Source organism: Medicago sativa, chromosome 8 (assembly GCF_051527215.1).
Source record: "Medicago sativa cultivar Bolivia chromosome 8, Bolivia_mono, whole genome shotgun sequence".
NCBI lineage: Eukaryota > Viridiplantae > Streptophyta > Magnoliopsida > Fabales > Fabaceae > Medicago > Medicago sativa.
In genome coordinates, this window is record NC_140756.1 from 61,416,249 (window position 1) to 61,439,795 (window position 23,547).

The 23,547-nt window shown below is 31.9% G+C and overlaps 4 protein-coding genes and 1 long non-coding RNA gene across 10 annotated transcripts; all 5 read right to left on the bottom strand.

Annotated features, from left to right (window-relative positions):
* Nucleotides 1–217: 217 nt before the first annotated feature.
* On the bottom strand, nt 218–5,739 carry LOC146900213 (uncharacterized). Of its 5 annotated transcripts, XM_085735555.1 has the most exons (11): nt 5,418–5,739; nt 4,888–5,201; nt 4,264–4,331; nt 3,735–3,813; nt 3,451–3,501; nt 3,095–3,136; nt 2,399–2,603; nt 1,581–1,758; nt 1,336–1,379; nt 703–788; nt 218–625 (listed from the first exon to the last, which is right to left on the bottom strand). In XM_085735555.1, the coding sequence occupies exons 1-2, from the start codon at nt 5,722–5,724 to the stop codon at nt 5,107–5,109; spliced, it is 402 nt and encodes a 133-aa protein (XP_085591681.1). In that variant the 5' UTR covers nt 5,725–5,739; the 3' UTR covers nt 218–625; nt 703–788; nt 1,336–1,379; nt 1,581–1,758; nt 2,399–2,603; nt 3,095–3,136; nt 3,451–3,501; nt 3,735–3,813; nt 4,264–4,331; nt 4,888–5,106. The 5 variants fall into 5 exon arrangements, with proteins under 5 accessions (XP_085591681.1, XP_085591685.1, XP_085591682.1 ...); XM_085735559.1 differs by lacking the exon at nt 3,095–3,136 and having other exon boundaries at nt 2,537–2,603; XM_085735556.1 differs by lacking the exon at nt 3,095–3,136.
* Nucleotides 5,740–6,431: 692 nt separating this feature from the next.
* LOC146900214 (uncharacterized) lies at nt 6,432–9,038 on the bottom strand. 2 transcript variants are annotated; one of them, XM_085735561.1, is made up of 7 exons: nt 8,899–9,038; nt 8,237–8,318; nt 7,436–7,479; nt 7,267–7,342; nt 6,962–7,170; nt 6,689–6,726; nt 6,432–6,599 (listed from the first exon to the last, which is right to left on the bottom strand). In XM_085735561.1, the coding sequence occupies exons 1-5, from the start codon at nt 8,899–8,901 to the stop codon at nt 7,061–7,063; spliced, it is 315 nt and encodes a 104-aa protein (XP_085591687.1). In that variant the 5' UTR covers nt 8,902–9,038; the 3' UTR covers nt 6,432–6,599; nt 6,689–6,726; nt 6,962–7,060. The 2 variants fall into 2 exon arrangements, with proteins under 2 accessions (XP_085591687.1, XP_085591688.1); XM_085735562.1 differs by lacking the exon at nt 6,689–6,726 and having other exon boundaries at nt 6,582–6,599.
* On the bottom strand, nt 8,841–13,863 carry LOC146900215 (O-methyltransferase 10-like). The gene is made up of 5 exons (XM_085735554.1): nt 13,376–13,863; nt 13,068–13,091; nt 10,268–10,375; nt 9,221–9,510; nt 8,841–9,085 (listed from the first exon to the last, which is right to left on the bottom strand). Exons 1-3 carry the CDS (start codon nt 13,831–13,833, stop codon nt 10,303–10,305), a joined length of 555 nt encoding a protein of 184 aa, XP_085591680.1. The 5' UTR covers nt 13,834–13,863; the 3' UTR covers nt 8,841–9,085; nt 9,221–9,510; nt 10,268–10,302.
* On the bottom strand, nt 10,520–12,517 carry LOC146900216 (uncharacterized). Its single transcript, XR_015022717.1, has 3 exons — nt 12,393–12,517; nt 11,574–11,626; nt 10,520–10,753 (listed from the first exon to the last, which is right to left on the bottom strand). It is a non-coding gene; the product is annotated as an uncharacterized LOC146900216 (long non-coding RNA).
* Nucleotides 13,864–17,739: 3,876 nt separating the features above from the next.
* On the bottom strand, nt 17,740–21,985 carry LOC146900217 (cathecol O-methyltransferase 1-like). Its single transcript, XM_085735553.1, has 4 exons — nt 21,438–21,985; nt 19,685–19,995; nt 19,349–19,413; nt 17,740–18,194 (listed from the first exon to the last, which is right to left on the bottom strand). Exons 1-4 carry the CDS (start codon nt 21,902–21,904, stop codon nt 17,898–17,900), a joined length of 1,140 nt encoding a protein of 379 aa, XP_085591679.1. The 5' UTR covers nt 21,905–21,985; the 3' UTR covers nt 17,740–17,897.
* Between the last annotated feature and the right edge of the window lie 1,562 nt (nt 21,986–23,547).

The window sequence follows — 23,547 nt, forward strand, 5'->3', positions numbered from 1 at the left end:
ATGCGGAGTTTTCATAAGTTAGAAACTAAATCAAATATGTTTTGGAATACCTGTCCTTGGATCAAATTAAAGTGTATTTAAGTAGGGATGTGATTTGGGTTTCTTTGAGAATGAGGGAGAGTATGTGAATCCAATAAGAGTTGATTATGCTAATCATCTCACCATTATAACTCATTTGAGTTCTATAACTTCAAAAATATATAAGCGGGCCAATGAATTTTAAATATGAGCCAAATCCGTTTATCAACTTTGCACTGTCAGATTACATATAGAATTAGTAAGATTAAAACTCAAAACAACAACAAAGCCCAAGTTAGTCCTTGAAACATAGTGACAATAACAGATGGAGCAATCTAAGAAGATAGAATAAACATGGTAAACTTACCAAACCATGAAGAAAATTTGAAAAGTAATACAACTAATCATAAGCAAATGTAACACAGTCAAATTATGAAGATGGGGGCGACAACAATCCAGCATCTTTTATCCTTTCATAAAGCTCAAATTGAAGCTCATTTTCTGTCTTGCTTTCATCATCCCACATCCCATCATATTGCACTTTCATCTCATAACTACTATCATATGCAATGCAATCTTGTACTGCGCAAATCATATGCCTTGTCCACTTAACAAAAGCACACAATTAGGTAATATGAAATGAACGTGAAAATGAAAATTCATGAAAGCAAGAATAAGACTTACTCAACAACTTCTCAAATCTCTACAGGATTACAATCCTTAAAATCAACCAGTTGAGCGAATGCACGATGTATTACAATTCTCCGAACCTAGTAAGCAAATATATGAACTAAATGAGTCTGGAAGATACAAAGCTCCCTATCGTGAAAAGTCCTAGGGAATGTATTTCCATTTTTCAAGCTACATGAGTCTAGGGGGAACAGAGTTCAACACATTTAAACTTAAAAGTCTATAAAGAAACTAACTAACCAGCCAGCTTTACTTATCTTCAACATTCCGAACTCCATCTATGTCATTCCTAACATACACAAAGGCTTATGTTTGTTGCCATTCCCCATCTACACAATCAAATCAATGTTGACTTTTGTCTCAATAAGATTTTGGACACCAATTTTTCTTATCGTCAACGTGATGTGTTATTTAAACACACAAAAACGACACCATATTCAATACAACCAGCAAACATGTGTAAGGAGAAATAATTAAGGTATTTTTTTAGAGACAAAACATAACTCTTATCATTAAAAAACCCTCATTGAGAAATTCAACCACAGATTACTCTCTCTTAATTCCTTGACCCAAACGAAATAACATATCAGAAAGATAAAAAAAGAAAAAAAGATGAAAGGGACTTACATGTATCAACAACTTGGAAAACTGTCGGTGGAATCATGGAGGTCCTGCAAGTTCCAAATTGAATTTGAGCAATGATATGGCCTCTGTCTTTACCAAAAATTTCTCAATTAGGTCACCGTCTTTATGTTTTTGTCACATGATGAGGAACCAAATTGAGAAACTTTTGACAAATATACATGTCAAAAGTAAATAGAATCAAAACAATGATTTTTATTCTTGAGGGGGAAAAAAGGCTTGCATATTACCTTTCTGGTGTTGGCTGAAAGCAGAGAAGTGTTTCTGCCGTTCAACAAAATCTGAAAACGGCGCATTGCTTCATGTTGAGTTTTATCATGATCAAGGGTAGCCAATGCCTCAATAACTTTCCCCCTCAATAGTGATTTAGAATAGTCCACGCCAGATATAGAATCCCAACCTAACTGTCTGCACAAACAGTAAAAAGTTTGTCATTTCCTGCAAAATAAACAACCATCTGCCATTAACAGAAATGGATTGTAAGACATATTCAGATTACATGATATTAATCATGAAGTTGAATGCAGAAATCATACTGATGATATTCTCCAATTTGAGATATTTGTTCCACATTAGATAACAGACTATATTTCTAGTATGCTATGAACATGACAGAAACTCAAAATAAACAATTGTCATGATATATGATCATGGTATTCGGTGGAATTATGAAATCAACAATTCCGAAACTGACGAACCTTCATCCCCTCAAAACATAATCCCTTTTTTTTTTCCTTCATATAATTCAATATAAGTTCACAGACAAGCATAAATTAATTCTAAATATCCTCAAATAATGTTTGCAAAAAAATAAAATAACAATTATCCACTGTTATCCAAAAATCAGACTTTGAAACAATAATTTAGAAAGACATATACAAACAGAAACGGATTGAAACGACTCAAATAGAAGTATGTTCGTCTTTGATCAATCATTTTCCCTTAAGAATATATTTGAGGAAATCTTTCTTGTAATTTTTGCAAGTGATTTCTCGATTAGCCAATTATACTTTTCAGCTTTCATTTACTATATTAACATAAACAACACCTTTTTTTTATTTCTTCATTCCCTGATATACTTCATTTCTAGACCTATTATGGACCCCTTGTAGATATTCCTTTGGAAGAGGTAGATCCAATGTTGCCTTCTTTTCACCATATAACTTGAGACATCTCTCAATAATACCTTTGTTGAAAACCTCCACAAGAGAGCCTGATGATGGAATTTCTCCTTTGTTCAAGGCATCAAGTATCTACATTTAAAATGTCAAAAGAACAACTTAAAGTTTATAATATGTTTCGTTAAAGAACAACTTTGAACACCAAAGGCATACCAAAAGAGAAAATTCAATCACCCACACATATTTTTTCTTACAGCCACGTCAATTCAAAATTCATATATACATAGTTCTGAACTAATACAAAAAAACAATAGAGTTGCATCATATGATGGCTGCAAAACTCACTTTATGCAGAAAAATCGCAGTAGGAATCAATAGGGTTAGAAACACTTTAAATCCTTAACACCAAAGATTAATGAATAACCACCATCACCAAAGCACTCCAAGTTGCAACAAAATTAATAAAAGACAACGCCTCTAGTATATTTTTCATAACACACAACAACATAATATGTGAACACCTATAGAATCAACTCTGCATTCTCAAAGTAGCTACATGCAGTCACTCAACAATAGGTTAAGCTCATATTCATTCTGTCTCAGTCAACAAATGTCTTACTCACATATCAAATGTGTGTCATGCTTTCCTTAGTAATTAACTCGGCCTGAAAGAAGAAACATCAAATTCAAAGAACAATAATACACCAAGCTAACTACTATACTTATTAGGCTTAAGACCCTTCATGACGTCAAAATTTCATTGCTAATCAACAAAAAATTGAGTCTTGTATTGCTCTTAACAACAAAATCTCAGATCATCTAAGCTACTCAATTTGACATTTCTAAAAGGTGACATGAATTCCTTCAACAAAGAAAAAATTAGAAAACTGAACTGTAAGTTCAATAGAAACTTTAAATAATCTCAGTACCTATTCAACTATTACAATAACAGTTTGAGAATCGGTAGAAAATGACTTACTATCATCACTCAACAATTGCTATTTGACATTGTAGCTTCAAGTAAAAATCACTGCAACAAAAAATAAATCAACAAATACATTAAAACAACAATCATCTAAAAAAAATCTGGTTTAAAAATTTGACATGATGTTATATGTCAGAACCAAATATAACTTCTTACTCTAAGGTTTTCACTTAAAATATCAGTTTCTTTAGACAAAAGTAATAAAGTCATACACAAATAAATAGAAATGAACATGATATATATAAATGCAATTAACCATAATATAATAGAGTTCATACCACTCGGCGAACCAAGGGCTCTAGAATTGGCTCCATCAAATTCCTAACTCATTGTAACTTCATCACTTAGCGCACCACACTAAAACAAAATGACAAAAACATAACAAATTAGTCCTGTTAATAATCAAATAAACTGTGCATACAAAATGGTTCTAAATTGCAGCGGCGATCATGCTGCAAACCTTTGTGGTTACGATGTCACTGCAGAGACATAATTTAAGTTGCAAACCACAATTTAGAACTATAACAGTTGATTATTACCCAGAATAATACACAAACAATGGCGTTGCCCTTTTTCCTTAGAACATGAAATTACACCTACTTAAATTCGAAAAAGAGATCAATTTGACACTTAATTTCTCATTTCGTTTCATCCCTAGCAGACATTCCACAACAACAATACAGGTACAAAGGAACATGCCCAACATTAATTCTCCTTCAAAATCACACATGGCATTGGGAACAAAATCAATTGAAAATTGAAACAATCATTAAAATTGGAACAATTTAAGTAACATAACCCACTTACTTCACACTTATAGAAAGGAGAACAAATCACATTCCTTCATGGCTGCTTGAATCTGATAGCTCATATACCTGAGCTTACACCAATGAGAAACAAAACAATATATAAATTAATAAAAATATGAGCATACAAAGGGAATAAAGATAACTACTTTGTCACTATATCAAGTAAAAAGGTTCAGATTAGAAAATTCGCCAACAATAAAGTTAATGCTTATGGTTCCAAAATGATAAGCATCTATTCGCCAAAACAATCATCTGAGGCTACACATACCAACTTTTTCTTTCAAAATACCCTTTGTTCAGATTATATAATCTGAACTCATATTGAGGAATTTTCGGATTATACAATTCAAAACATGCTGAAACCTATAAATTACTATGTAATTAATATTAAAGGTCTCTGCTGACCATCATACGATCCCCACAAAAACTGAAACAATTTCATAGATTGTATGAATGATCAGCAGTGACTGTGATATCATAAACCACTCATAACTAAAAATAAGAAAGAAAATTTTAGAATGGACAGGAAGTGAAGAATGAATAAAAATTTCGAAGTATGGAAGGCTATTTATAGCCACAAAATATTCATAGACTATAACTACAGTTAATGACACATGTTTACCTTTATAATTGAATTAACACACCAGAATCGTTCGAACTTTTGATGTTACGCCACCGTCTGCAGTCTGGGACAGTTCAGATTATATAATCTGAAATCTTCAGAGAAGGATTTGGAACCGTCCCATAATGTGTCTATTAGCTTAAGCCGAACTTTGCTTAAATAGGCTAGGCAATCAACTTAGTTCCCTCAAAGCCTGAGAACCTAGATGCCTGCTGTAATCTATTCGGATAGCTTGTGAAGCGTTAAATGACCCGTGCGAATTTTACAAAATGGAAATTTCCTTTTTATGAGCAAATAATCATCTGAGACTGATCCTGCACCATATAGAGAATTATAAGTAAACAGGTTACCCTCCAACTTCATCTAATCGATGAAGTTACAGCTCTAGACATTTCTCCGTGCAATTTTGGTCTTTGATAGCAATAAAATTGATTCGAATGAATCTAAACACGCTAATATAATATATTGCATCAGAAAGATATCAATCAAAGCAATTAACAAACTAAGTTAAGATCAGTCATGCAAATTACCAATAAGTCCAAGCAAAACACTCTTACGATTGTGAATCTTGAGAGCAGAGTGAAGACCCCAAATAACATTGTGTCCACCAGGAGATTGTCTTCCAGAAATACAGGCTCCTTGTTTTCTCGTCGGTACAATTGCTAGATGTCCTATGGCATTGCTCCTATCATTTTGCTTTGAAGTCCTATCTCTTTGCAAAACACTTCCATTTTCAGATTGAAGAAGGGGTGGCTGTTGTGCATCTTCAGCAGTTTTGCTTTCTTCTTTTTCGACAGACTTATGCATCTCTTCTTTAGCACCATCCTCGGCTTGCATATGGTTGCGTAAAAATCTAATTAGAAATAAGAAACACCATAAAAATTAGATGAGAACAATAAGAAGCCTTTGGAACTACAACAAAGTAAGTACAGTTTTCGCAGGGCCTCACCATGAATGTCAAAATTCTAAAGGATAATTGCTCTTAGTTCATCTGGCTCCATCGGTGATACCATTTTCGGCCGCCAGAGAATTCTTTTACTAATGTGCTCTAGTTCTTCTTCCATGATGTGCTGAAAAAAATAAAATAAGCTGAGATGGTGGAAACACAAAGAACATAGACAGATGAGTGCATAATGTGAAAATATACAAAAATTGGATATTCTGCACACAACAATAAAAGAAGACTATTTTTATGGAACAAAACAATGAATCTTGTGCTTGACTCTAAATAAAAGAACCAGCATATTGTAAACGGAATGAGCTGGTAAAATGAAGTTATATAGTATTGTAAAAAAACACCATTAAAATCATTAAAGAGGCACACCTAAGATCATCTACAAAGAAACAAAATGCAACGAAATAAACCAAAAAATAATAGAAGCTGACCTGGATATGTAAGTAGCCCGCATAACACAACCCACTCATATTATCTCGCAACCTGCAAAAATGATGTAAAGAAATCAGGAAAATGAAGGATGAGATAGCCAAAGCAAGACATTTTACAACCACATCTAAACTCAAAAATATCACCTTTGCAATTTTACCATAGTTTCAACTTCTTCAGGTCATAAGGTAGAGTCCACATCACCAAGAGAGGAAGATTCAACACTTTGTACACATGAACAATCAGACCTATCTGACTTGACAGCAACTTCGTGATTATTTTCACTCATAGCCTTTAAATGAGATTTGTTTCCCTTGATTCTTGATCCCTGAAAATTTGCAAGAGATCACTATTTATTATTTAATGTAATAATACACATTATAATTATCATATAAAGGATCACCCTTCGATACAAACCTGGATTTTTTTCTTGCTGTAAGGCACTGCACTGTTACCTGCAAAATACATAACCACTGAATTTCAAACTCTGTTCAATGGCATTTTTCTGCAATAGCATTCCTACCTAAATGCATACGTGTATATCTATCTACCTTACTATACACACAATACTATATATTTTTAAGCATGAAGTCTTTTATTTTTCAGATTTTCAGTGTTAAATTTTCCCTAAAATTTGACAGAAAATGCCTTTTATGCACATAATATATAGCTTTCAGCAGTCTAACTCACATTGAAAATTGTCCCATGGTTGCACTTATTTAGTGGGATTGAAAATGGAACAGCTGCATCTGAACTCGCATAGCTGGTCATACTAACTGTGACCTCTCTTTATAATGCTTCGGTTTCAGTTACTTCTTGCACTTCAACGACATTGTGAATTTCACCATAATCAGCTCCAAGGCATTTCAATATCATAAAAATCACAATCATGAAAAGTCCTTCAAAATAAAAAAGGTAAAAGTCACATAGATATAAAAAAAATGTAACATAGGAAACAAAGTTTTCATAAAAAATAATAGTTTAATTTAAGGTACCTAATAGGATTATGTAGGAAAAAACACGAGCCATAAAAGAAATTTCAACAAACCATGCATCATCATCATCATTTCCCTGTAATCAATTCATAGGAACCATAATGAATATACATTGAAAAAAATATACAATAAGATGATATGAATTATAGCAATAATTACTTAGTCTTACATTTTTTGGTGCTGTAGTATCTTCATTTAAAAACCATAAGAAATCTGGAAAAGTTAATTCACAGCAGAGCCAAGTCGTTTATAGCTATCAATAAGGGCATGGTTTGGAATCACATACATTATTAATATTTTGCATAAATGTAAAAGCCAAGCTACAGGTACATTTACATTGTGTAGATTGTAATACTGAAGTAAAATTTCGGGTGCAGTTGGTACATTTACATTTTAATATCAATTTGTATTACTATGACATGGTCTAGACCCGTTGCAAGAGGTTAATCCATGACCTGAACCTGTAATCACTTGAGAGAGAAACAATTTCCCCACACCCAACATATGTTTGGATGTGCACATCTAATAAAATCATTATTTTTGTATTGTCTGAAAGTGCACTTCCGGACAATTTATGTCATCCAGAGTGTACTTCCAGAAGCATAAAGAGTATTTTATCAGCTAGGACATGGTGAAAAGGAGCGTCTCATAACGGTATCGAATCATATACTGAATTGTACATCTAAAAGACTTTGAACTACTTATCTTCAAGGATAAGCACTTGGGAGATCGTTTGTGAAAACAAAGTATACCTTATAAAAAAACAATTTGACTATATTCTATCTTTTGTTATGGAAATAGCTTATAATAAGCACTTATACATGCTAAATACATGCGGCAAAGTTGTTTATCCGAATGTGACCTATATACATTTGATCAGCATTGAGAATGAAAAGTTGCATGCTTAATGCTAATGCAAAGAGTCTAACTATAAACACTTCTTACAGTATTAGCTTTGGAATCAGCTTACCATTGTTAAAAATCCAAATGGGCACTTTGCATTGCAGGTCAATTTCCCAATCCTTGAAAGCTTGATTGCTATCAAATCTCACCTAAAATATCACAAAATTTCAGTAACACCTACTGCACAAAGCAAATATACGTAATTTAGTTACTTTAAGACCTCAGCCAATATAGCAGCCAAACATCAAAGGTTTGTATGAGGGATCAATCAGTATATAAAAGAGAACCTAGATTCTTTGCAGCTCTGTCCAGCCATACTCGACATTTGGATTAATCCAATGACTAATAGCATTCATCTCTCAGCCATTAAATTCAAATAATTGTTGAGATTGGACTGGTTAAAGCTGCAGCATCAATAGAGGATCAAGGACCTCAAAATCATTGCATGACACTCTATGATATTTACCTGAATCTGAATGGTTAAAACTGGTCTCAAGAAGAGTGTAAATATAACATGAATTTAATAATGTTTAGTCTTGGTCTGCAATTATCAAGAAAGACAGACATTTGAACAAAGAAATCAATTCAGATTAAAGACGGAAGCTACAAAAACCAATGTTGTCAAACATACAACTTGGAATAGGATCGGGAGGAGGGTAGTAGATTGTGAATGAAGTATATATAAAGCTGAATACCAAATTGATACAAAATTTATAAACTTGCAGATACCATGAATTTTATACTTAGTTACATATATCTCTGCAGCCAGATAATGCTAAGCAGTAAAAGATTGATTGAGGACACTGAATACTTGTTATGTACAAACCAAGATCTAAGCTTCAGTCAAGTTTGTTCGTTTTGCTATGTGACTGCAATAAACGATCCACACATATGCGCAGGAACTATTCATCAATGGCTGCAACAATTATGAAAGAGAAAGATACATTAGCTTAAAAGCTAGATAGTAACAGCTGAGTTGAAGATCATGATTAAAATTAAAGTTATAGCAGAGAATAAATTCTAATAAAGGCATTTATGGACATGTACAAACCTGTAAGTGGACTGGAATGGAGCTGAAGGTCACAAAATCACATACAGGCCAAAACAGATTGGTGCAAATTCTGTCCCATAGATCCATGATTTCTCTCCCAATGAGAAATTTGGAACCACCTTCAATGCCATTAAGACATACCAAATGGCCATAACCATTGCGATGAATCACAACATGTAATAGATGACTCTGATCATCAAGAGCTTCTTCATTTAAGGGTTTATCCCACCCATCATCCATTGGGATTATAAAATGGTACCTTCTCTTTGATACAAAATGTCCACTCCAACCTATAAATCATAAACATAACCAAATCACATAACATTACCAATATCAGCAAAAACCCATTTCAGTTTCTAAATAAATAACAAACCCAAAAATCCAAGTTAAGGTAATACAAATCATACATTTTAACTAAACCTTTCCATAACAAATCATCATTCTTGGTTGGACCATTTTCACACACAAATCACAAGCTAAATCTACATCGTAATAGAAAGGGAAAAAAATCCAAAATTTGCATTTGGTAAACATTCCATATGAAAGAGTTTCAAAATTCAAGCATACCCAATTCAGAAAACAAACTGAATAATCCAAAATTGGCATTTGGGAAACAATCACATTATTATCAAAAGACCTTAACCAAGACAACAACATTCCATTTTTTTCAAGAATCTGAAAAAGACCCAAAATTCAAGCATACCCTAATTCAAGCATAAGTATGAGCTTGATCTATGGGCGCTATTCCTGAGTATCCCCCTACACCATTTTATTGTTTCTTTCTCTAAATTTTCTAGCTACATCAAATCAAAACATTATATTGACCATAAGTATGAGCTTGATTTATAAACATTGTAATTCTGCTAATATTTTTTCCTTTGCCACATTTCCACAAACACCTTGTGGGTGCTAAAGTTTAAATCTCACATAACTCTTTTTAATTCTTTACACCCTTCATTTAAGAGAGAAAAAAAAAAAAAAAGAGTTACACACTAAATGATATGACCCAAATAACAGAACATGTCCAAACAGCTTAGAAATTCATACCTCAATCATTGATTCTTGCTTCTGTTTACATGTTCTCATTCCAAATAGCAGCCAAAACCACTTCTAATATCCCCTTGAAACCCTTTTTGATCACCCATAACCACTTCCCTGAAGTTAAAAATGCATTCTTTAGAAGAAAGATGTAACGACCCAAAATTTGAGAGATTAACTTATGAAATTATTAGTGAAAAAGGTGAACATTTTTTAAAAAAATAAAAATAACATAATAATAATAACTTAAAACTCCCTGGCTTCAAAGTAAAAAAAAATAAATAAATAAGTTTCTCTTTGAACTTTCAAATAATTGTAAATCAGAGTTGTTTTACATCAAAATATAAAATTCCTAAGAACAAGGCTTTCAGCCTTTCACTACCCAAGGACACATCCTAGCTGGTCATAACTTTGAACACTTGTGAGAAAATCTCACCAAGGCGCACCAAAGGTCCACATCTCCCGAAGCCTCAATCTATAGGTCATGATCAATATCTGATTTCAAATACGGAAAAGGGTCAACTCCCAAACAACAACAAACATACAAGTTAAACATAGATATTTAACATGTATTTCAAGGCATGCAAACAGTACAAATATTAATATAAGGTACACAAAATATCAACACCAAAACATCAATGGACTCGACAAATGCCCGACACCCTAAAGGTTGACTTATATGCGACACAAATGATCCGGATATCACCTCCCTTAAAGGGAAACACAAGTTCTTCGTAGATATTTGTGGGCTTCAACCAATTATGAACACTCCACCGTGACTCCAACCAATTATGGACACCACATACCCCACGGGTCCCAACCAATTATGGGCACCAAAAGAAAACAATGAGCCTCAACCAATTATGAGCATTCAAAAGAAAACGACGAGCCTCAACCAATTATGAGCACTCAAAAGAAAACGACGAGCCCCAACCAATTATGGGCACTCAAGACTTCGGGTCCCAACCAATTATGGGCACCACGCGACAATGAATGTATGCATGCGACACCTAATTATGAACTCCCCAAAATAGATCACTCACAAAGAGTATCCAACTAAATTAATCAATGTCTTAACCACATGCTAGAGACACCAAATTACACCAACAGTAACTCCGACTTATAAAATATGCAAGAACACAATTCAGCATGACAACAACCAGTTATACTCACAATCAAGCAATACAAAATCAAGTTCACATAGTATGCACACATGGTAAAATACATAAACATGTTCGAAACATCATCATTTTAACAACAAGTAAATACATATATAAAATAAAAAATAATAAAAATGGAGCGCCCTTTCCCTTACCTCAGCAAGAGCAAACCTTAGGATTTCAATCTGCTGTCTTTACTCCACCCAATCTACATATTCACAATTAAATATTTACTAACTTAGTTTCAATTTCTCTTACTCGTAATTCCTACTCAAGACTTGCGTTTGTTAAATAAAATTTACGACAAACTCCTATTCAATTTATTTGTTATTAAACTAAGACCCTTTTTCTTTTGTAACTAAACTTAATTACCCAAGAAAATCCTAGTTACCTCATCACAGTATTCTTCATTGCTTATCTAGAAAATGAACACATATATATATTAGTAGCACTTTATTCAAAATTCAATACCATTTTAGACTAAAAACGTTAGTAAGTCAGAACCTTTTTTTAAAATTGAAAACTAGCATAGAAGTAGAGATAAGGTGTTGTTATCAAATTCTAAATCCAATCAAGAGTTACGGTTCTTAAATCAACGATCTATATCCTGCATAGCCACTAATATATATTAAGTGCTCATAATTTAATTTTAACAAACTACAAGCTTTCAATCATCTAATAATTTCAGACTAGGCTATGAACAAATTAAGAACTAGTGTTGTCAAACACCCACGGTACAAGGAGCTATACTCAAACATTGTATAGAGAATTAAGATATACTATTTGAATTGAAATAAATTCGTGAAAAGGGTCTCTACTTCAACCCATCGTTTGACTCAAAATCTCTCAAAATTGCATTTTACATTTCTAACTCTATATATTATCATTCTTTAATTTTCAAAAATAGAAATTGATTCCTAAAAACAAATTAATAATGAGAGAAAGAATGTAAGACAGAAAAAAAATATTCTTACTTGGAATGGATTGGGTTGGGACGTTTATTTGCTTCGATATTTTCTTCTTACTTTACCATCTCTCGTTCTAAGCCTTTCTTCTATTTATCTCAACATGGTGCAGTTTCTATCTAAGTGGGAGTAGAATATGAGTGAGTAGTTATGGTTAAAAGTGATTCAGATATTTATCCACTAACTCCCTTCCTAAAAGAATGGCACTACGCTTATGAGGTGGGAAGTGAAACTACTAGAAAAAGAGGTTACATTGTTTTTCTAAATACACGTTGCTTTTGTTCTCTTTTCTTGTACACTGTACACTACGTTTACATGCAGCAATTGATACTAAGTCAAGCCTTCCTTAATATTAGGTATAGTGGTAGCACACAAGAGAAAATCTACAAGGTAACAATATTCATATTCATTTCTTAATAAAATAACATAAAACATTCATCATATAATTAGCGACATCGACTCGACTATAACAAAGTAGTTTAATAAAATAAATAGCAACTAAATAAGATAAATAACCCGGATCTTACAAAAGAGGACATAAACAATATAATGAAAACATCTCTAACTTGATTTCAGATCAATTAATAAACAATGGATGTTAATGTATACATAACTGCTAGGGGAAAAGAAAAAGCATAGTATATGAGCCTGAGCATATAACACAATAAAAGATATTTCTACTACCTCCATCGAACCAGGAACTGAAAACTGCAAACAAACAGAAACCCAGAAAACAAAAATCAACCAAGAACAAACTAAAATCTCAAGATCAAACCTTCAAATAATTAAAAAAAAAAAAAAACAGAAAACATGCAACTATAGGGGGGGAAGGGAATGAGGAAGAGAATTGAAATCATATGCCTCCATATATATGGGACATTCTCCTCTCATACCATGATTTTATTTTCCTCTCATACCATGATTTTATTTTATATGTTCAAAAATAAAATAAAAAGAGAAGATGCAAGTAGTGGAGAAGGAGATGAACTAACCAGCTAGCTAAGAAAACATTATCTTGACCCAAAGCCAATAAGGGTCCTAATGAAACACCATCAGAATTAGGAGCAAAAAACCTAGCAACAGGAGTCATACTATAAAGTCTATGAAATGATCCAAGCTTTTGTTCATCTTGAATGACCAAACACTTTAACACAACATGTGAGGCAAGAAGAGCAAGAATGCGATCCAACATTTTGGGAGCATCAAGATTGTTGCAGGAAAGACGGGACGCAATCTCATCTGCAGAGAGTTGAGCATCTCTACCAGCTTTTTGCAACACATCAAATATACCAAGCTCAGTTGCGGAATGGAGTGTCATTGGTAGCACCATAGAGTTGCAAAGCTGTATAGCATATGAGAAACTTTCATCATCTTCTAATTCTTGTTTTTCTGATCTCTCTCCATTTCCATTCACATGACCTAACTCTAACACATTAGAATGGTTTGCCATGTGAACTTGAAAATCCAAACACCCACAACTGAAAAAAATTAATAATGTTCCTATATATATAGTTATAAGTCCTTACCACCACTGAGTTGGGTGCTTATCTAATATGTATATAGCTATAAGTCCTTACTACTACCACTGAGTTGGGTGAGGGTGACCTGTAGTTGATTTTAGGTATGTGAGTCTTTTTCCATGTTGTCTTGTTTTGTTTTTTAGCTATATTGAAGTTCATTTTTGGTTTTGGATTGTTGTAAATCCCCCACTATTTTTTTTGTATTATATCACTCATAAATCATAATATAATTGTATTTATTCATTTATATACTTTCTTTTTTGGCAAAGTGTTATCGGTCATTTTTTATATGTATAATTATGATCCCTGTCTTTGGAAGTAATTTGTAATTTACTGGGATAGGCAACATCTGAATAAGTATATTTTTTTATTAGGGAGTGAATGTGGCGTAATCATGGTGTCATTTTGATTTCGTGAAACTCATTATAGTTTCAAACATGCATTAAATATTTGATGGATGGAACGTTAGCAAGTTGGCAAATTTTATTGTACGTGGAGTAGTTCGATAATGTGGTCAATTTTAGATATATCCTTAAAAATTGTTTAAAACTTTAACAATAATTTTGTGTACTCGCAACTGAGATAATGAGTTGATTAATAAAAGACAAATATAATGATACTCCGATGAAATATTTTTAAAAGGACAAAATTTCTAAAACATTGCAAAGAAAAAGGACAAAAAATTTATACTTTTAAAAGATAAAAGACCAAAATAAATTTCTAATAATAAATAAAAGACCAAAGAGTATTTTAATATTTTTTTATAAATTAATAATCTTTTTTATAAATTAACCACATTATATTGACAATTCTTTTTATTTTTGTGATAGAAAAGTCTATTAGTTGAGTAAAGTCTCGGTAGCTAGTCAAGATCAGACATGTTTCAATGATTAAAGAGTGCTGAAAAATCTACTTACATATTACTAACCAAGATCCTTGTGTAGCATCTAAAAAAGGATCCTTGTGTAGGATTGCTGAGAGTTGAGTTCACAATCTTATAAAGGCTGTGTTTGGTAACACAAATAAGCTAGCTTATAGCTTGTTGGATTAGCTTATAAGCTCGTTGGATGAAAACGTGACGTGTTTGGTAACAAGCTTTTCTCATGAGCTTATAGCTTTTTGTAAGAAGCTATTTCAAGTAGCTTTTGAGCTTATAGCTTGTAGCTTTTTATATTTTCTTCCATTTTTAACCTTTAATATTATTTTTTAAAAATAAACTGCCCACTAAATAGGCCTTAACTGCCCACGTTCTTAGTTTCTATTATTCCTTTTTCTTTTCTTTTTAAAAATATTTTTTACGTTGCTTTTTCCACTAAATAGGCCTTATTCCTTTTTCTATTATTTCTTTTTCTTTAATTCTCTTGTTTTTACGTTGCTTTTTATTATTTTTTTAACAAAAAATATTTTTTATTCCTTTTTCTATTATTTCTTTTTCTTTAATTCTCTTGTTTTTACGTTGCTTTTTATTATTTTTTTAACTCTAGTTCTATTTTTTTGAACGATTAATTCTAGTTCTTTGAAATATTGTTCGAAAAGGGACACTTTCTATTGAACTTATATATTCATATTATCATTTTTTTTCTTTTAATTTATTTATTGATTCAAATAAAAAGAAAAAATCATAAAAAAAAGATATAAAAGTCATAAAAAATATTTTTTCTTTTAAAAATATAAATATATCAGTTAAAAATATTTATAAATGTAATTTATAAAAAAATAAACATACATGTACTTTTATGTCATTTTATACTTATCACTCATTTCAAAAGCTAATTTTACCAAACACTTTAATTTCAAACAGCTAGTTTTTCAGCTATAAGCTTTCAGCTATCAGTCATCAGCTATAAGCTAGTTTTTCAGCTATCAGCTAGCTTATCAGCTATCAGTTAGCTTATAGCTTATTTTTACCAAACAAAGCCAAAATGTAAACCGGCTTCTAATCAAATAAACGAGTAGTCTTCCTTTGCGACCTCCTCAAAATCTGGTGTGCACCATTAATTAATATATATATATATATATATATATATATATATATATATATATTTTTTTTTTTTTTTTTGTGGTGGCTGGGGTTTGAGTCCCAGACTTTGCTTATATTATGCATTGGCCATACCAACTGAACTAAGTTCACGAGGATATATATATATATATATATATATATATATATATATATATATATATAAACTTTGAGGAATGCTATGGACACTCTCTCTAACACTCACTCTCGTATTGGGTGAAATTCATGTGGGTACCACACATTGAAAATGGATCCCACATAAAGTGGTGAGACCCACATGAGTTTCACCCAATAAGAGAATGAGTGTTAGAGAGAGTGCTAGAAAGAGAGTGTTCATAGCATTTCTCATAAATTTTTGTTACTCTTACCCTTCTACTCTCACCGATGTGGGACATTTTCTGTTGTACAACTCCGTGGGTAGAGAACTAAGATAGACTATGCAAAGTACTCCATCCAGTAGTTTAGATGTGGGCATTGTATTAGGGTTTTGCTAGAAGACACCTTTTATGAAGGTGTCTTTTAGCAAGTTATTCTATGAGCATTTGTTAAAAGACACCAACTAATTTTTTGAAGGTGTCTTTTAGCAAAGTTATAACTAAAAATTGGAAATCACACCTTGAGGTGTGGGTTGCTAAAAAACACCTTCATGGGTGGCTTCTAGCAAAACCCATTGTATTATAGGTTTCCATTGTGCTGAACACTCCCTTTGTGAATTGTCTATACTTTCAAGTTCCAGCACAAAGTACTCTTGCATGAGCATACAAATTGTTCTTGTGGTGTATGAAAAATTATCGTTATCATTGTTCAAAATGAACATTGTTAGTCATTGGATTTACTGAAATATTGTACAGGAGGTGGAGTCTATATCAAGGCACACATGAATACACTTGAAGAAGAGGACCGTCACAGGTAACTTGTCATTCAAACAGGATAAAATTCAAACTCCACTCCACACTTAACCAAATTATCTTTTCTTGGTAACTTGTCATTCAAAAATTTCCAAGCGACAAAAGATACTTTCAATAGAATATTTATTTTGTGCGATCTCCATCCCTCTCAGTTTCACGCCTAAATGTTGACGGTATGGAGTAGCTTCCACTCATAACGTTCTTCACCCATTTCATATTTGACCACTCAATCAGAGCATAGTTCACAACAAAAAACACAAAAACAAGTCACTTTTTCTCTTCTTTTTCTAAAGGTACAAACAATCTACCATAAATATCATCTAACGTTTGACGGTGCAATACAGATAATTATTCTTAATATTCTAGCACTTCCAATGTTAAGGTAAACCAATTTGTAAACATTGGAAGGTTCCTCCAATGTTTCATATTCAAATCCCAAAACATATCTTTCAAAAGTAAAAAGCACTTCCAATGTTAAGGTAAACCAATTTGTAAACATTGGAAAGTTCCTCCAATGTTTCATATTCAAATCCCAAAACAACTAGGTTTTTATCCTTATGAGGCTAACAGCCCATCTGCCATAAGCATGTGAGTCTACCATAGATGAATTATTAACTGGTGAATAATTTCTTAGCGGCAATGTGTGATGGAACTGAACAGAACCTTTTTTCTTTTTCTTTTTTTTATTCTTTATTTAACAGAAATTTGACACTGTTAAAAAGGAGAGGAGGTAAGTGAGTTTTGAAAACTAGAGGGAATGTTTGTGTTATTTAAGTAAACCTGAAGGGAGGTCTGTGTAATTTACTCTAAAAAAAAAATCAAATTACCAACCTTACAGCAATTTTTTTTTGTCTCAACATTTTGATTCCAAGAAAAATTAGTCCTAGTAATTTAAAGTTTGAACAACATGATTGTTGTCAAGCTTCAAACTATTTTCTTTTGAAAGTATTTATCGGCAACAAAGTTCATTAATTCAACCACTTAGTTTGATCTAACAATAGTTTCATAATCCAATTTCAAGGAATTTATTGTAGTAGTAGAAAAAACGAGTAGCATTTGCACATGCTCTTCACTTAAAGAACTCCATAACCCAGAAGTTACGAACACAACATTCATATTTTATGCCTCTAAATCCAACTCTAGTTGCCAAATCAATGAATTCTTGCTTAGTTCTCTCTTTTCCTCCTGGGTTTTGAGTCATCATCAGAACATCTAATTGGGCAGTAGACTTTGAAGCATAACCATTCTCGGGCACAATGGGAATATGTGCCTCTAAAACAATCACCTTCCCATCATTAGAGATAGCATCATAACAATTCTTCAAAAGCTTTAAGCAGTGCTCATCACTCCAATCATGGAGTATCCACTATAAAATTTAATCAACAAATATAGTAGATTGGTGTTATTTGAACATCAAAAAGTTAATATTAGACTATGATTTGCTTTATATAAAAAAATAACATTACTTATAACTAGTAATTAGATACAGGAGAGGGAAGTCAAACTAAATCCAAAATTCAAAGCATATATATATATAAAGAGAGATCAAATTTTGGTTTTGTAACACATGAATAGTAGGAAGGTTATTGTAATTTATTGTATACATCTTCTAGCCCATTTAAAAATTGTAACTTTCTTCACACTAAGAAATTAGAGAGCTACTTTTACGACGAGTTCCACGATGCAGTTCTAAAAAAAATGAATTTAAATCAGTCATTTTTAAAATTAAATTAAAATATTTGAACATATTTTTTAGGAAAACTAAAAATTAACTAAAATAACACTAACTACCATTTTTGTGGCACATAAAATCACTTTTAGTTTTTCTTTCTAAATTCATTGTGAATATTATAGATAAATACAAAGAAACTATACATAAATTATAATTATTAATCAAAATTTTGAATTGAACATCTTAAATACTATTTAAACAAATATGTAAATTTTCAAAGGAAAAAAAATTAATAAAATATTTAAAATTTATTTTAAGAGCAACAATAAAGATAGGTAATGTTATTTTAGTTCATTATTTGTTTCCCTTAAAAAAGACTGATTTATATCTGTCTTTCTAAGATGACCTTGGTGCCAACACTCTACTTTCACCCCCACAATTTTCTTTAAAACCACATTCACATATGGATTTGTTTATCTAAACAAGGTCGTATGTGGATAGGTAAATATAGTAAAAGGTGATTTTCCCCATTCAATTTGATTGAATAAGATGAGAGTGGTTCTTAAGAACGATAGGGTTGGAAAAAGAAAGTCTTAAAAAATTAAGAAACATTAGAATCTACAATTTAGCCAAATATGTTGTTGATAAGCCTGACCATTTTGGATTGAGGGTTATCAATGGACTGGCTTATTCTTTTCTTTCTTTTTGGTTGTATAAATTATTGGCTTATTGTATCTTATTTAGCACTTTTAAAAAAATTCAACATATTTTTGTTTGAAAAAGAGCTTGTTTGTTCTCCTAATTATCCAATATACCATGAACAACAATTCATATTCATATTCACTCACCTTCATAAAGATGGCATCTCCTTTAGGCACACTTTTAAACATATCTCCACCAACATGTTCAACTCCTGCCAACATCAAGTAGTTTTTTCGATCAGATATTTTTTTTTCCAGTGAGAACTCTCATACCGTAAAGTTTTATTGGATATAGCATCCAACATCTAATCATTTTTTTTTGGGTGGTCGAACATCTAATCATTTAACCCCACATTACTTTTTTTATTATTTAATTATTTCAAGTGAAATTAAATTTTAGATTAACTTTGTGAGTATTAAAGAATTTTTTAGAAAATAAATATTTCTTTGAGTATGATAAATAGTATCATTTCAAGGTCATACCAGGATAAGAAGGGGCATGTTGAATGACATGAGGCAAGTCGAAATTGATACCATGTATATTAGGGTATTTTGATGTGATCAAGTTAATGTTAACCCCAAGACCACCTCCAACATCAACAAGCTTTTTTATGTCCTTGAAACCATTGTAGCTCTCAAGAACCTTTTTCATAACTATTTTGGTATGATTGATCATAGCTGTATTGAAAACTTTGTTGAACCTTGAGTCCAAGCTTGGATAATCAAAGGCATGTGTGCCATGAACCATGTTGAATGGGACACCCCCTTCTCGAATTGCATTATTAAGCTCAGACCTAAGAATGGAAAAAGAGAAACGAGAAATTATGTATTCAATTACTATCGTAATAAATGAAGAAACTGGCTGTTGAGATTGAAAAATTCTCAATTGGAAGGCTTATCTAGCAAAAAAAATTCATGTTGCAATATTGGAGCAACTATTTTATAAAAAATTACAAAAGTTTGAAAAATACCTCGACAAATTGAATGGTTGTTCATATTCAATTATTATTTTTTTAAAGAGTAAGTTATTTGCAATTTTTTGTTAAAAAAAATTATATGCTATTTTATATTCAATGGCTTTGGTACAATTTTATTGGTCTTAAAAAAATACCATTTTATAAAATAAAATAAAAAAATCATGTTTGATTAAGAAAAATATGTGGCTAAATTTTTTTTTTGAAGATAAAAAATATGTGGCTAAATTTTTTTTTTTTTGAAGATAAAAAATATGTGGCTAAATATTGTAGGCAAAGTGAATAACATGTGATATGGAACAAAAATAGAGGTGTAAAGACAAAAAAAGAAACAGGAATTGACAATCTAGAGAAATGTCATGTGATAATATTTTTTAACAACAAAAAAAAAAGCCCACAAAAATCCAATAATGCACTTTAGAAAACAATTCATCAAAGTTAAAATTTCTGAATATTGTGTATTGTGTATAACTTTAAAAAACAATATTGTGTATTGTGTATAACTTTAAAAAACCTTGAGAGAAAACCATTGAACTTGTGTTCACTCTTTAAAAAACCTCAATTCTCCTAATTGAATATGCAAAGACTAATGTACATTATGGAAAAGTTTTAATTGAATACCACACGATATTTAAGCTAATGTTTTATTTTATTTTTATTTTTGCTTTTGGTAAATGTAACAATCTCTCGATTGGATTTTTTTGAAGAAGCTAAATAGCCAACCTAAATTGGCACCGGAGATAATCGAAATGAGACCTTGCGGAGGAGCACACTCCTAAAACTCAAGCCAACACCACCATGCCAACCCAAGTGGGTTCAATCTCTCGATTGGATTAATGACTAGTATCTACTGGAATTTAGTCCCTCTCCTTTAAGGAGTATCTTCTTATATATTTTTTTTATCACATCCAAAGTCGATATATCACTTTTTTTTAAGAAGCTAAATTAGCCCATCCATATTAATACCGGGGAAAATCGAACATATATTTTTTATTCACATAACCAAAGTCGATATATCACTCTTTTTAAGAAGGTAAATTAACCCATCCAAATTAATACCGGAGAGAATCGAACCTGAGACCTTAAGGAATAACATACTCCCAGATCCTAAATCAATACCATCAGACCAACCCAAATGGGTTAAGTTGATATATCACTAATTAAATGATTCTGACTCCAATATCAATTGAACTAACATAATGTTAATACGAGTCCATAATAATAATAATAATATTTAAAAAAGGAGAAGGAGATGAACTAACCAGCTAGCTAGGAAAACATTATCTTGAATCAAAGCCAACAATGGTCCTAATGAAACACCATCAGAATTAGGAGCAAAAAACCTAGCAACAGGAGCCATACTATAAAGTCTATGAAATGATCCAAGCTTTTGTTCATCTTGAATGACCAAACACTTTAACACATCATGTGAGGCAAGAAGAGCAAGAATACGATCCAACATTTTGGGAGCATCAGGATTGTTGCAAGAAATACGAGACGCAATCTCATCGGCTGAAAGTTGAGCACCATTACCAGCTTTTTGCAACACATCAAATACACCAAGCTGACTTGCAGAATGGAGTACCATTGGTAGCACCATAGAGCTACCAAGCTGTATAGCATATGAGAAACTTTCTTCATCTTCTAATTCTCGTTCTTTTGATCTCCTCCCTCCATTTCCATTCACATGACCTATGTCTATCACATTAGAATGGTTTGCCATGTCCATGTGAACTTGAAAATCCTAACACCCGCAAACTAATGTATATAGCTATAAGTCCTTACTACCACTGATTTTAGGTAGTTGATTCTTTTTACAGTTGTCTTGTCTTGTTTTTTAGCTATATTAAGGTTCGTTTTTGGTTTTGGATTGTTGTCAATCCCCCACTATTTTTTGTATTGTATCACTCATAATATAATTGTATTTCTTTCCTGGCAAAGTGGTTATTTTTTATAGGCTTAATAGCGGTTTTAGCCCCCTAACTTTCTCAAAGTTGCGATTTTGGCGCCCTAAGAAAAAAAACTACAAAACCGCCCCCTAAGTTTTGCATCTGTGGCAATTTTGGCCCCCAAGACCAATTTTGACTCGGTCTACGCTGACGTGGCACCCTAAGTGAGGTGCCACGTGTTATTTTTTTATTTATTTTTTTTTGCCTTGGGGGGCCAAAACTGCTACAGTTGCAAAACTTAGGAGGCGGTTTTGTAGTTTTTTTTTCTTAGGAGGTTAAAATCGCAACTTCATAAAAATTAAGGGGCGAAAACTACTATTAAGCCTTTTTTATATGTAATAACTATGATTCTTGTCTTTGGAAGTAGTTTACTGGGAGAGGCCGCGTCTGAATAAGTAATTTTTTATGGGAAATGTTAACTTATGCCCTTGGGGCATAAGTTAAAAAGGCTAAATGTAGAAAAAAAATCTTGAAAATTGTGCATTCAATGCATTAAAAGTTTCAAAAGTTGTATTTATAATATAAAAGTTGCTTTGACTTTCCATTTTAAGTTCCTTAACTTAAGGGCACAAGTTAACATGACCCATTTTTTATTACTGAGTGAATGTGGTCTAATCATGGTACATTACCATGATTTTAATAAAAACTATCCTTTAGAATTTCAACAAAATAATGATGTCATTCTGATTCCGTTAAACTCACTATAGATCTAAAAATGCACTAAATTTTTTATGGATTATATCTTATAAAGTTGGTAAATTTTATTGTTCAGTACTTTGATACGTGGTCAATTTTAAATTTGTCCTTGAAAATTGTTTAACACTTTAACGATGGTATTATGTTCTCTTTAAAAAGGAAAAAAAATTGTAAAACATATTGCAAAGAATAAGGACAAAAATGAATCTTTTAAAAGATAAAAAAACCAAAATAAATTTTCAATAATAAATAAAAGAACAAAAGAATATTTTATCATTTCCTTTTGATAAATTAACTGCATTATATTTTTATTTTTAACGACAAAATTTACTATTGATAAACAAGGCGAATTACAAAGTACAAATAGAACTTAATTGGACCACCAAAACTGGTAGTACAATACTTAAGCCACCTCCAACATAACACAATAGGAAGAACAAACACCAATCAAAAGAAACTAACCTAGTTTCTTAAAATGCACTCTTTAGGATACCTCAACCACTCATAGAATAAGCTAGGGAACTCCTTCTTCCTAACCAATAATCATTGGCAAGAGACATGTTGGATATGATCCACCACATCCGACGCCCAAGATTTTTTATCCAAGAAAATCCAATCATTCCTATACTTCCAAATAGCCCAGAGAGTTACATGCTAGACCAACATGGCAACATCAAACCTTTCCTCTCCTTCCTCTTTCTGGAGAAAGACACTAACCTTGGAATAA

Bases quoted from the DNA above. Each gene is read 5' to 3' on its own strand.
- LOC146900217 (XM_085735553.1), bottom strand. From the start codon at position 21,904: ATGGACATGGCAAACCATTCTAATGTGATAGACATAGGTCATGTGAAT. The intron at 19,996-21,437 runs GTTAGTTCATCT...TTCCATTCTTAG, and splicing joins AATGTTTTCCTAGCTAGCTG to GTCTGAGCTTAATAATGCAA. The intron at 19,414-19,684 runs GTATGACCTTGA...TGATGTTGGCAG, and splicing joins ACATGCCCCTTCTTATCCTG to GAGTTGAACATGTTGGTGGA.
- LOC146900213 (XM_085735559.1), bottom strand. From the start codon at position 5,724: ATGCAAGCCGAGGATGGTGCTAAAGAAGAGATGCATAAGTCTGTCGAA. The intron at 5,202-5,417 runs GTAATTTGCATG...TATATGGTGCAG, and splicing joins TGTTTTGCTTGGACTTATTG to GATCAGTCTCAGATGATTAT.
- LOC146900215 (XM_085735554.1), bottom strand. From the start codon at position 13,833: ATGGCAAACCATTCTAATGTGTTAGAGTTAGGTCATGTGAATGGAAAT. The intron at 13,092-13,375 runs GTTAGTTCATCT...GTTTGTTTGCAG, and splicing joins AATGTTTTCTTAGCTAGCTG to TTTTCAGTTCCTGGTTCGAT. The intron at 10,376-13,067 runs GTAGTAGAAATA...TTTTAACTTCAG, and splicing joins CAGTTCCTGGTTCGATGGAG to GGAAGTGGTTATGGGTGATC.
- LOC146900214 (XM_085735561.1), bottom strand. The intron at 7,480-8,236 runs GTAAGCTGATTC...TAACTTTTCCAG, and splicing joins CATTTGGATTTTTAACAATG to ATTTCTTATGGTTTTTAAAT. The intron at 7,171-7,266 runs GTACCTTAAATT...TTTATTTTGAAG, and splicing joins TTCCTACATAATCCTATTAG to GACTTTTCATGATTGTGATT.